Source organism: Dendronephthya gigantea, unplaced genomic scaffold (genome assembly GCF_004324835.1).
Source record: "Dendronephthya gigantea isolate DGI-Jeju-01 unplaced genomic scaffold, DenGig_1.0 000094F, whole genome shotgun sequence".
Lineage (NCBI taxonomy): Eukaryota > Metazoa > Cnidaria > Anthozoa > Malacalcyonacea > Nephtheidae > Dendronephthya > Dendronephthya gigantea.
Window position 1 is genome coordinate 119,972 of NW_021163104.1, and position 11,923 is coordinate 131,894.

The 11,923-nt window shown below is 35.3% G+C and overlaps 1 protein-coding gene across 1 annotated transcript; it reads left to right on the top strand.

Annotated features, from left to right (window-relative positions):
- The first annotated feature begins 444 nt into the window (after nucleotides 1-444).
- Nucleotides 445-7,250, top strand: LOC114533711 (microfibril-associated glycoprotein 4-like). The gene is made up of 6 exons (XM_028555309.1): nucleotides 445-477; nucleotides 3,109-3,340; nucleotides 3,502-3,550; nucleotides 3,822-4,199; nucleotides 6,936-6,938; nucleotides 6,970-7,250. Exons 2-6 carry the CDS (start codon nucleotides 3,251-3,253, stop codon nucleotides 7,248-7,250), a joined length of 801 nt encoding a protein of 266 aa, XP_028411110.1. The 5' UTR covers nucleotides 445-477; nucleotides 3,109-3,250.
- The last annotated feature ends 4,673 nt before the right edge of the window (nucleotides 7,251-11,923 follow it).

Sequence of the window (11,923 nt, forward strand, 5' to 3'; positions counted from 1 at the left end):
CCGTGAGAGAAAAATAAACAAACTCTGAATAAATTATTAAATTAAACTAGCAGCCTACGCAAATTAATGTCAGTCACGAGTTTGGGGTCGTTGCGTACCTATATAAACAAGCTTTGTTATTGGTTGATGATAACAATAAAACACAATAAACTATGGAAATTAATTTCTTAAAGAACGAATCATAAACACTGTTCACCATGGTTACGTACAAAAAGCCAAGCACAAAACTCGTTCATATTAGTTTATTCCAAGGCAAGAAAATTCAGGACGACGAACCATGCATATCTACATTCAACAATCCTGGCTTTTTTATTTTCATTACAGGAAAATTTCTTCATTTTGCAAAAACTGAAAGTTGAAGAACCATGCAATTGAAACAATTCTTATTCCTATATGTACCATGTATATCAAGTGCAGTCTTAAATGTCATATCAAGTGAAACCAGTGCAAACTTTTGCTTCAATTCCACTCTTGAAGGTAAAGTAAAACATAATGTATATCAACATATTGTCAGAATCTTTGAAAGTCACCCCATTTAAAAACGGACCGGTTCCTACAGCTATAGCTTCTGAGTGATATAGAAATTAAAATGTTGATTGAAATTAAATAATTCATCACTTATTTGTCAATCATCCAAGTATAAACCTATTCGTTCATGAAAATGTGGGACAGATCAATGGACCACATGCATAATAGACCAACTTCATATCAGGTCAGGTGACAAGCATGAAATAAATAACCACAGCTAAAAAGAGCATACCAAAATTAGTTAAATTGCCAAGTTTGGTTGCAAAATCTCAAGTAGTACGAAATATATAGCCATCCGAAGTTGCCAATTTTGTAAACTTTTCTACTACGGCCGGAAGCGTGTAACTAATTTAGTTACACACGTTCGGTCGTAACACAAAAGTATACAAAATTCACCAACTTCGGATGGCTATATCTTCGGTACTTTACAATGTTTCACAGCCAAACTTGGCAATCTTACTAAGTTTTGTATGGACTTTTCGGAAATTCTTTTTTTGTCACATAAATCAAAAGTTGGTCTATTATGTGAAAAAAATCAAGTGCGAGGAATTATTGATCTGAAAATATATCACAATGTCAGAACCCTATGCACTGCACAAGAATATATATCAGTAAAATCGAGAATTTCCAAAGTTGAACTTCTTTCTATATATCCGTTGCATGACTATCCCTCCGTTTACGCTGTACTCAATTTATTAGCATGATACGCGGCTTTGATTATTCTCCTTTTTACAAAACATTTTTAAATATAAAATATGAGAATAACAGAAACCAGATAGAAATATAAAATGAAGCTGGTCCCTTTGTTTAGAAATTTAAAAGCTTAATTCATGCAAACAATTGAAACAAACACATTACTTAACACAAGTCACTAACAAAATTGCCATCGAATTTCGGGTGATCAGAAAACTTTCTGCGTATGACAGATATCCTGCCTCGTTTAGATTATCGTTGTGAAGTTTATAGGAAATTGGCGTCTCAATGTCTGATCGGTTTCGGCGTTTGCAAAATAGAGCATTCAGGTATACAGGGGCGAAACTAGACTCCTTTAGTTGGGGGGGCGGGGTTTGTCTCGCGGATTTGCCCTGCCAAAGTTATTTATGCCTTGCTTTTGTCTGATAGCAACTAGCAAAATACATGTCTATCTATGTCAAATATTTTGATCACTAAATCAATGAGATTTCGCTCACCTTCCATGTTTCTCTTGATGATTATATATTTATTTCATAATAATTTCATTTCATATAGCATATTTTAGTCATTACATTATATAAAATCTTTAGTGTTGTCTCCGCTTCTATGCACTACCACGCACATAGCGCTTTAATGTACTGATGTCACTATAGTTTCTTTGAAAGGCTTTTTGCCGATTAACTCGGCAAAATACATAACATAATATTCAACGATTATTCAATGATTTTTCAACCTTCAGTAATTTAGTTCGATCTCCCAAAAGCGTGACTTGACCAAACGAGATCTTTATTGCCCTTACAGGAACGATTGCCCTACAAATTTTGCCTTACCAATTTTGAGGGGGTGTCACACACCCCCCCCATAAAGTTTCGCCCCTAGCATGGTCAATTGAGCTTGCTCTGGACGAACAAAAATGGACCTGAATATAGACTGAACATCTTAAGAAAAGTCTTAAGAAGAAAGAGGCAAAACTGAGGTATAGCCTTGAGTCAAGAAATAAGCAACCCCTAAAATTCACATCTTTGACACCCGGCAAATTAGTGTCCAATAACATTAATAGCTATTCTTTATAGCAGTTGAATAACCTTACCATAGGTTGGTTACCACATGTAGGTTACCATACCTACCGTATACCTACCATACCTATATACCATACCTACGTACCATACCTACCATACCTACCGAATCTTATAACTATACCAAAACTTCAATAATCTGGTTCGAGACCAGTGATGATATGAAACGTTTTAGGCTGACTTTACGTTTCTATAGACTTTTAGCTTGACGCCAGACGTTTATTGCAAACGCCAAACCGTTTGACAAAGTTTGTGTTTTAACTCCACTATCCTTAAGTGTGCGGCAATTTCGCTGAAATAAAAGTTCTACATAAAACCTATCATGTTCAGCCGAATGTAACTAAAGAAAGCAATAGGCTGTTTCTGGTGTATTTAAAAAAGCATAAAATCTAGCTTTGCCGCATGTGTTTCACGTTCGCCGTATAAAACTTCATGTTTAAACGAATGCATACACCCACAGCCGTTCAAGCATTAAATTTCATACGGCGAACGTGGGACATAATACGGCAAAGCTGAATTTGCTGCATTGTAAATACATCAGAAATAGCCTATTGCTTTCTTACATTACTGCTGAACATCACGTAGTAGAACGTTTGTAATTTGGTGAAATTGCTGCGCATTTAAGAGAGTGGAGTTAAAACACATCAAACTTTGTTAACGGTACGTTTGGCGTTTGCCGTAAACGTCAAGCTAAAGGTCTCTACTACGTTAGGGGCAACGATAGCTCTTGAATTTGGGGTAATGACATTGAAGTGCCTCTAAACTTTGCCATGCGTAGGTTTTCCTTAAATTAAATTATTTCACGCTTTAGGATTCCGACTGAATGTAACAGTTGTTAAGACAGAATTCGTTTCTAAATGGATAGATTGCCTATTGGAGTGTGTAACTGAGATATGTTGTAGATCTATCAACTTCAAGAAGTATTGGCTTCAAAAAATGAATCAAATTGCGAAATGTTACACAACGTGGTTTACAATACATCTGAGAGTTTACTGGAGAAGAATTCCTCTTACGATCATGTTTATCTTCTTAACCCACAAAAGGTATGATTCAGTGGAATAAAATAATATCTCTGTTGTAATCGTCACTTATTTAAGATTTTCAGACATTTAAATATAAACCTGACTGCTTTAGCAAGGTTCAATTTTCTGGGTTGGTTTAGCGTTATATGATCCTGCATTGCAAACAACATTCTTCATTACAGGGTTACAATGAAAGCTGTTTTAAAAAGACGTCCGATGAAAATGAAAGAGGTATGTGTTGATGATAGAAAGAATTAAAACAATTCAAAACCTGGGAGAACATTTTGCTAACTACATTACCCGACGATTAACAAATTGGGAAAAATAAAACGTATCTCGAGCAACGAGCAGAGTGGATAATAAGCCTTTAGTCAGTTTGATGCCTACAAATGCCCTTCATTCGTTCTCCATTCGTATTATTAAGTAATTTCAATGGAAACGATAGTCAGGTTGAGTTTGCCAAATATGTTTGACATAATTAAACTTATTCTGAACAATTTAGGAAAAGACTGCGCTGATATATATCATAAAGGAATAAAAGAAAGTGGTATTTATGAAATTGATCCAGACGGAAAGGGAAGTTTCAAAGTGTTTTGTGACATGACAACATCAGGTGGAGGATGGACTGTATTTCAACGTCGTCTTGATGGAAGTGTTGACTTCTACCGAGGATGGCAAGATTACAAAGAAGGTTTTGGTAACTTGAGCGGAGAATATTGGCTTGGTCTTGACAAAATACACATGATGACAAAAATTTCACAAAATAAACTTCGTATCGACATGGAAGATACATCTGGAAACACCAGATACGCTCATTATGATTCATTTAAAGTCAGCAGCGAAAATGAGAAGTACAAGTTGGAGGTTCGAGGTTATGATGGTAAGCATTTTACATTAAACTGAGTTTGATATTATAGGATTGTCCAGCTCTTCTTACAATCAACTTTGCAGTGAAATATAAATCTGGGGGCTTTTTAAAAAAACGTAGTAAACTTTTAACTATAGTTAGTGGCAGAACTAACGAATCAGAGTTATGTATTTCTGAGTTAACTACTTCGCGATTTAACTACGCAAAATGTAGTTAACAACAACCTGCCCCAGTATATCAAATATTGTATTGGGAAAATCATCATTGAGTCATGGATGTAATTTCTAAACGATATAGTTGCAATACTTAAAAAAATTACAAAACAAAATGAAAACAAAAATCTCAGGACTCAGAGATATTCGATAACGTGCCGTCGAGGCAACGTTGCTATGCTGTATAGAATTGTTCACAAATGTTTTCAGAGTCTTATACCTCATTAAATTGATACGATTTATATTAATGTGAAATTCATGAATATTTCATCAGGTTTGTTAATTAGGTAACATTAGGTTTGTTCCCTTTGGGAGTTAAAATGCATTCTAAGCTTTGTAAATAAAAAAGAACAGTTTTATCAAATCGTTTTTCTAGCACACACGCCACGTTGAATTAGTTCAATTGGTTTAAACACTTTTTCATTAATTAACCACGTCCTGTTGATTGTACACATGGGTCTGTCATGGGAATTGTCAAATTCGAGCCAAGTTCGCGGTTAATTGAACGTTACTTACAACAACTCTTTACAATGGCATTTATTCAATGAGGTGTTTCAGCCACATCGTCGTGGTGTTGCCGTCATACATGCTTAAGATCCCTGCTATTTACGTGATAGATTTGATCAAACGATAAATTAAAATCTGTATTATTCATTAACTTTGATTAACAATATTATATCCTACGACTATCAGTAACCATCATCAAGCCTTCGCTTTTTCCAAACAGCATAACATTCTACTTGGATTTCATCAAGATTACTGTTGAGTATCCGTACATCCTTTTCAATGACGGGATGAAACAGTGAACATGACATTAATTTAGCGAAATCACAATTTCAGATCACAAATTCACATTGAGGTCATAGCATTTGACGTGTAAATATCAAAGCGCTGTTAACAACAATTTGTGGGAGAATGGGTTGTCGGGTTGAAATACTTCCGCAACAGTTTTTACAAAAATTGTTTGACAATTAATACACAATTCATCCAAAATAGGCCTGGGGTTGTCATCCCCTCTCTAACCTGAATAGATTGATAGATAGTGTATTAAAATTACCTTTCAGCCGAAAAACTGAATTGCATAATATTTATAAAATTCAGTAAAATTAATTAATTTAAAAATACAACATTTTAATTTTAGTCTAATTATTTATTAAATGTAATTACGTTTTTGCTGCGATCTTAAATATAAAATAATTCTTGGCTAGATCAGTATGAATATGTGGTATAATAAATTTACGTTTTATTAATAAATTTACGTTATTTTCATTTCTAAGATAATCATGTCTTAGCGGTGATAATCGCCTGGAATTAAAGGAGGATAATCCTCTATAATTAAAGTTAGGGTTTTAATCCCCTTTGAGAAAGGGGCGATAATCCTCTCTACGCAATTGAAGTTGGGGTGATAACTCTCCTGGAAGTAAAGAAAGGGTGATTGACACACGAGGATTACCAGGGTGCTTTACCGTTCTTTCCATCCTCTTCGTTGACGCAAGTGATACGCGCTAAAGGCTTCGTTCAATTTTCCGTCGAAGGCTTTTCGCACGGAAGTCTCGTTCGTCTTCGCACTAACTGCCAAGTTGTAATTTTCACTCTTATTCATAGAACTTTAATAAAAATCACTCTAGCATATACAATTAGCCAATCACCATTCAGGATAGAAAATATGAATTTTAAATTATGCTAAATTTTAATAAATCGCAATGTTCTATTTACGAAGCATTGTTGTGGTAAAATTTGTCTTTTATCTTGCAGTTATTATTTTGAAGTAATTATGTTTTTCAATTATCGTTTACCTGGAAACTATTATCTTCAAGTTCAATAAATTCTACCATTAAATTACAGAAGAAAAATAATTAAATAAGTATGGAATTAAGTAACGAATAGCTCTATACAGTTTCTAGAAATTTTTAGATTCGCATTTTAATAAACAGGGATATTGGGCATCTAAATGTTTTACTAGCAGGCTAAAAGTTAATGTACTTTGCAGAAACATATATCTATAGAGCAGAAATTTATTCCGAACTTGCGCCTCGCGCCCGTTACCATGGGAACAGAGACGTTTGAAAATGTTCTAATGGCCGACAAACCGGGATTAATCGTCTATATATTGCAAACGAGGTTGGTGTCCCAGAATTTTTTTTCCTTATAAACGTTTACTCTATGGGGCTTTTTTATCTATAAATAAGTTTTAAAAAAATTCTGTCAAGGCGAATTTTTTTAATAAGCCGAATTAGCGTTTTCGTAAATAGAAAAAATTGTCCATTACAGGATTCTTTTGAAACTTTTTTATAGATCAAGCATCTATAATGTAAACGCTAAATGCAAAAGAAAATTGGGGTCACCAAACATCCTTGCGATTTAAACACGATTAAACCCTATTCGTCGGCCATTTTGAAACGTGTCTGTTGCCATGGTAACGGGCGCCAGGCACAAGTTATGAATAGATTTCCGCTCTACGTATGTTTCTTGCAAAGTATATTAACTGCGTATGATTTTGGCATTAATTGCACTCCATTACCATTATGGATTTTAGGAGGTAATTCATGCATATATTTTTACATTTTAAGGTACAGCAGGAAACTCGTTATCATATCATAACGATATGGCTTTCAGCACAAAAGATTCTGACAATGATATTGCGAAAAACAAGGTTAACTGTGCAGTGTCATTCAAAGGAGCCTGGTGGTATCGTGATTGTCATTATTCCAATTTGAATGGTTTGTATCATTATGGCGCACACACATCGTTCGCTGATGGAGTCAACTGGAAACATTGGAAAGGATATCGTTATTCTCTGAAATCAACATCAATGAAGATACGACCACGTGAATTTGGAAAGAATAAATAAAGTTGTTGAACGATAAAGAAGGTTTACGTTTACTTTCTAAAATGTGCAGTGCACTAACACGCAACTTGTTGGTTTTTGTAAATATTTAAAATCGTGTAATAAATGACGTGTATTTACATAGAGGAGATTCTTCTCCTACGCCTAGCCTAATCCGAAGTCAAAGTTAAGAAAATAAACCAACAGAACAGATAGATGGATAGATAGATAAACCGTTTAATAAAACTCATATGGCAGCCAATCGGCTGAATTGCATGAGGCCATGCAACAATTTAAAAACATTCTAAAAATTATACTGTACACTACTAGTAAAAAACATCTATATAATTTACTATTCATTTAAGAGACTGGATATTATATACGTGTCCCTATATGTATTTCTACGATAGTTAGGAATGTAAAATTGTTCTGCCTGACTGTTCGTTCTTGTTGCTGACGCATGTGACCATTGGTGAGACAAGCGTAAATTTGTGTAAAAAATTGAATTAACGATCAAGTTTGCATGGATCTCCCTCTCGCAACGAACTTCTTCGACGTTTTCTAAAACTCACTAGCTGTATCTCTTTGCACAGGTCTAGATGTACCGCTCTCGTGCTGGCACAAGTGAACATAGCAACAGAAGCCTTCCTGGTTTTGTTCTTACTCATTTCAGTGGACGGGTTTTCTTGTTTCTTAAAAGTCTCCAATAACTGGTGCTCGTAAGAAGATCCTCTCCCAAACTCCGTCACTTTTCACATTTTCGTCTCCGTCTTTTACCAGGCTTTCTTTCACCGTCGCATTGATATCGTCGTTTATGGCAGCTCCTGCTACTAGTACCACTTCCGCCGAACCTCTTGCTTTGACCGTCTCTATGCTAGCTTTACGCCGTTTTTGCATGTAACACTGCACCTCTCTTTGCTTTTGTTCCATCGCAGCTGCTTCCATTTCTTTCCACTGTATTGCTTGGAACTTCATATGCTCATCATTGAGTCGCTGCTGAAAGTATAACTCGTTCTTCAGTTTCTCTTCCACTTCTCGATCATTGATTTTTTCCATCTGCTTTTTCAACTTCGTACGAATGTCCCGAAAAGAGACCAAGAAACTCTGGTCACCTGGTGTTTTTTGCTCTCATCTTTAATATAGTCCAGACTAGTATATTTGTCCATTAGGTGTGCCCTTTTCACATCTCTTGCCTTTAGTAGTCGGTTTATTAACTGTCCAACCCGATCATCAGAATGTTTTACATCATCGATGTCGTCGGTGGTGATGAATTCCTCTGTCTCACACATTTGTAGTTCGGGAACTGCCAATTGCTTTTGAAATTTTTCCTTTGTAGCCATGTTCCCTTTATAGATAATTTGTTCATAAACATATTTGTTCAATGCATAAACCGCTGCCAAACACGAGAAATTTATTCAAATGTTCGGTATCATGCCGTTGTTTCCACTTTCAGTGTGGGGAATTTGCCGTGAAATTTGCCTCGCTCCCGCTCCCCGCACCACTGGATGAAAAGTTCTCTCAATTGTTCAAAATATATTTTGCATCAAATATTTTGCATTAAACACCATAAAAAATTGAAAATGAAATGTTAAAATTCTTGTCAAATCTCCGGAAAGCGTGTTCGTTCGTGTTCGATTCCAAAGTTCTTCGATATCACTATGGTAACACTGAACTGCATAACGTAACTAGATAATAAAATGCAAAATGTTCGGTGACGATTTTCGACACCCCCAGCGTGAATTACATGCGAAAAATATCCGCACTGTACCCCGGATGTAGTGGCGTATGAGTTCTACGAGTGTTTTAGTTCTCAGTAAAATACCCCATGCATATAATAAACCGGAATATGGTTTACATTTGACCGAAGTGATTATCGAAATAATTATATGATAGCCTATACATCTCTGACAACGAGATGAAGTTCAAGAAATTTGATAAAATCCTCTTCTTTGAGACAGATCGCTTTCTCCCCTTGAGATCAACCACAGTCCGCTCGTCTGATGACGCCATAACTTAAGCGCTGTCTTAAGAAACGTCAAGTGGCTCTCTACCGTCATGGAAAATCTTCTGAGACATAAAAATACTCGCCCCGGTGTCTCGTGGCCACCACTTTGTTTTGTTCTTATCACAATTGACGTCTTATCGTGTACCTATAACTGAACAGACAACGGTTCAATGTTATCTATTTTTTCATACTTCTATATGAATTTTTCGAAACTCAACCTAAACAAGCTGTTGTAATACCAATTCCGAAACCATGCAACGCCACCGCTTCCATTGAAGATGATCTTAAACCAACAAGCCTTACTTCGCACATATAGCTAAGCTGTGGGAGGGTTTTCCCTTAATTCCTTGTTTTAAGAGATGAGAGATTAGTGACCAACTGGATGTTAAACAATTAGCTGTGAAAGAGAAGTCGACTACAAAAGGCCTGTTACACGGTGCAATTTTTCTTGCACCTTGCAATCAATTCTAATTTTGAGGGATGTATATTTGGGAACAACGAAACTTTTGTGGTTATTACACTTCATGCAATTTTCCTCTGCAAGACTCTTCACTAATTTACATATATTAGAAGTAGAATTGCATTGCGAGTTGCAAGAAAAATTGCACCGTGTAACAGGGCCTTAACCCAGGTCTTGGAATATCTTCTCCATGCACTTAATCCATGCTGGACTAGACCGGCGTCGATCAATGGGATCAACCCGCACGACCGCCAATAATCGTTTGCTAATATTTTAAATTCATATATTGCTAGTCATAAAATAAAACAAGCATTATTTTTATCAATATAATTTAGGTGTTTTGAGGTGCTTTTGTTAAATAATATATAAATTAACACACATGCATCTTTGCATTACAGTAATATTTATTTATGCATGAGCAGCTGCCAGTGTCAGAGTTTAAATATTTGTTCACATACAGCACTTGAGACAAGTAAAATGAATGAAATTATTTTTTAATGCCGTATATTGTCAAGAAAAATTCAAAATAAAGTGTCGAAGATAACCCAATCTTTGACATAACTGTCAAAGGCTAAAATGCATCCCATTGAATGGCTGACTGAACTGAACTATTTATCCACGGTGGATTCATCAGGGTTACAAATTGTAGCTACATGCAACTAAACTATAATTATATACAAACTAAAATATATAATACAAATACAAATGAACCTGTTTTCCATGAATGCCGTGTTTATCGAATATAACGTTTCAATAATTTTGAAATTCATTTAGGGATTCTGCTTGTCTGATATTAGTAGGTAGGCTGTTCCACAAGACCGCAGCACTATAACTAAAGCTGTTAATAAAAAAAATAGTGCGGAGTAATGGAACAGCAAGCTTGCTCACAGAGTCTCAGTCTGAGCGAATATTTAATTACATCGTTACGATTTATAAATTTTGAATGTAAATATTCCGGAGTGAGCCCGTGTGTAGACTTATAAACCATCAACGCTTTCTGAATTTGGCGTTGCGTATTTAGATTGTCCCATCCTAAAATTTCCATTATATGTCCTGCATCCGCGTCAAAGTTTGAAAGGGTTAATACTCGAGCTGCTCGGTTTTGTAGTTTCTGGAGTTGATTGGCTAAGGTCTTTCCACAGTTCCCCATACGACGTTACAATAGTCAAAGTGAGGTTGTATTAGAGCTTGATAGATAAATTATAATGTTTCTGATGAAACAACAGACCTCAAACCCTTAATAACGCCGATACAAGAAGCTACTTTTTTAGTTATTTTGTCGATATGGTAACTCCAGGTTAGGTTCTCATCAATTAAGACATCAAGAGATTTTCTTTTGATTAGAACGCTATTAAATTTTAAATTTTGACTGATGCAATTTTCACGCAGTTGTCATGAATAAACTCACACTCGAAATGTAAACACAAGCGGGACAAAGAACCAAACAATTAAAATTTTATCTATTTTGTGCGAGGAGATAGAAAAGAATAGAGATAACGTCCAAAAACCACTTTTTGTGGATTTGCTCGCAATGAATATTTGAATGCGAGCTTATACAGTTTAAACGTTTGACCATACATATGAGACTAATAATCAGTCATCACGTTCAGCAATTGTTGCAATAACAACGTAAATATTGTGTACTACATAATTTGTTACTAGCTTAATCACAGGACATTTTGCTACATCATCGGGGATATAACATTCAGTTTCAACAAAAGATTGTATGAGGAATATTTCTTTTTGCCCAATCGAAAAATGCTGTTTGGGGTTGATTTTGAAAACGACTTTTTTTAAAGTTTACCTTTTTTGCAAAGCCCCCTCCAGACGTACTTATAATATTCAATTACCCAGACTTTACTGTTTACGTTAACGGAAAACGATGTCCGGTAAAAAAAGTTATTCGCGCCAGTTAATCTCAAGTCGAAGTTAAAATAAAGCGGAAAGCACTTCCTAACATGCAATAACTTATATAACTATTTAGTTTTATTTAACTACTTTTTTCGCTTTTTTAATTAACTCAAAACCGAACAAGTTATTATTGAGAATTTAATGCAAGATTACTACGAATTCGATTTTTTTTTTCACGCGTGATATGTACACGTTTCTCGGGGGAAACTATAACGTTTCTAAAGTCAAACCTTTCATTGTTGCTATTCTATGATGAATGTCATTTTTCAGAGTGATCTATGGAAAGGTCGATTATGCATTTTAGTATAATAGAGCGTATCC

Excerpts from the sequence above, each read along its gene's own strand:
- LOC114533711 (XM_028555309.1), top strand. The coding sequence starts at position 3,251 with ATGTTACACAACGTGGTTTACAATACATCTGAGAGTTTACTGGAGAAG. Across the intron at positions 3,341-3,501 it reads ATCTTCTTAACCCACAAAAG|GGTTACAATGAAAGCTGTTT; the intron begins GTATGATTCAGT and ends TCTTCATTACAG. Across the intron at positions 3,551-3,821 it reads GTCCGATGAAAATGAAAGAG|GAAAAGACTGCGCTGATATA; the intron begins GTATGTGTTGAT and ends TGAACAATTTAG.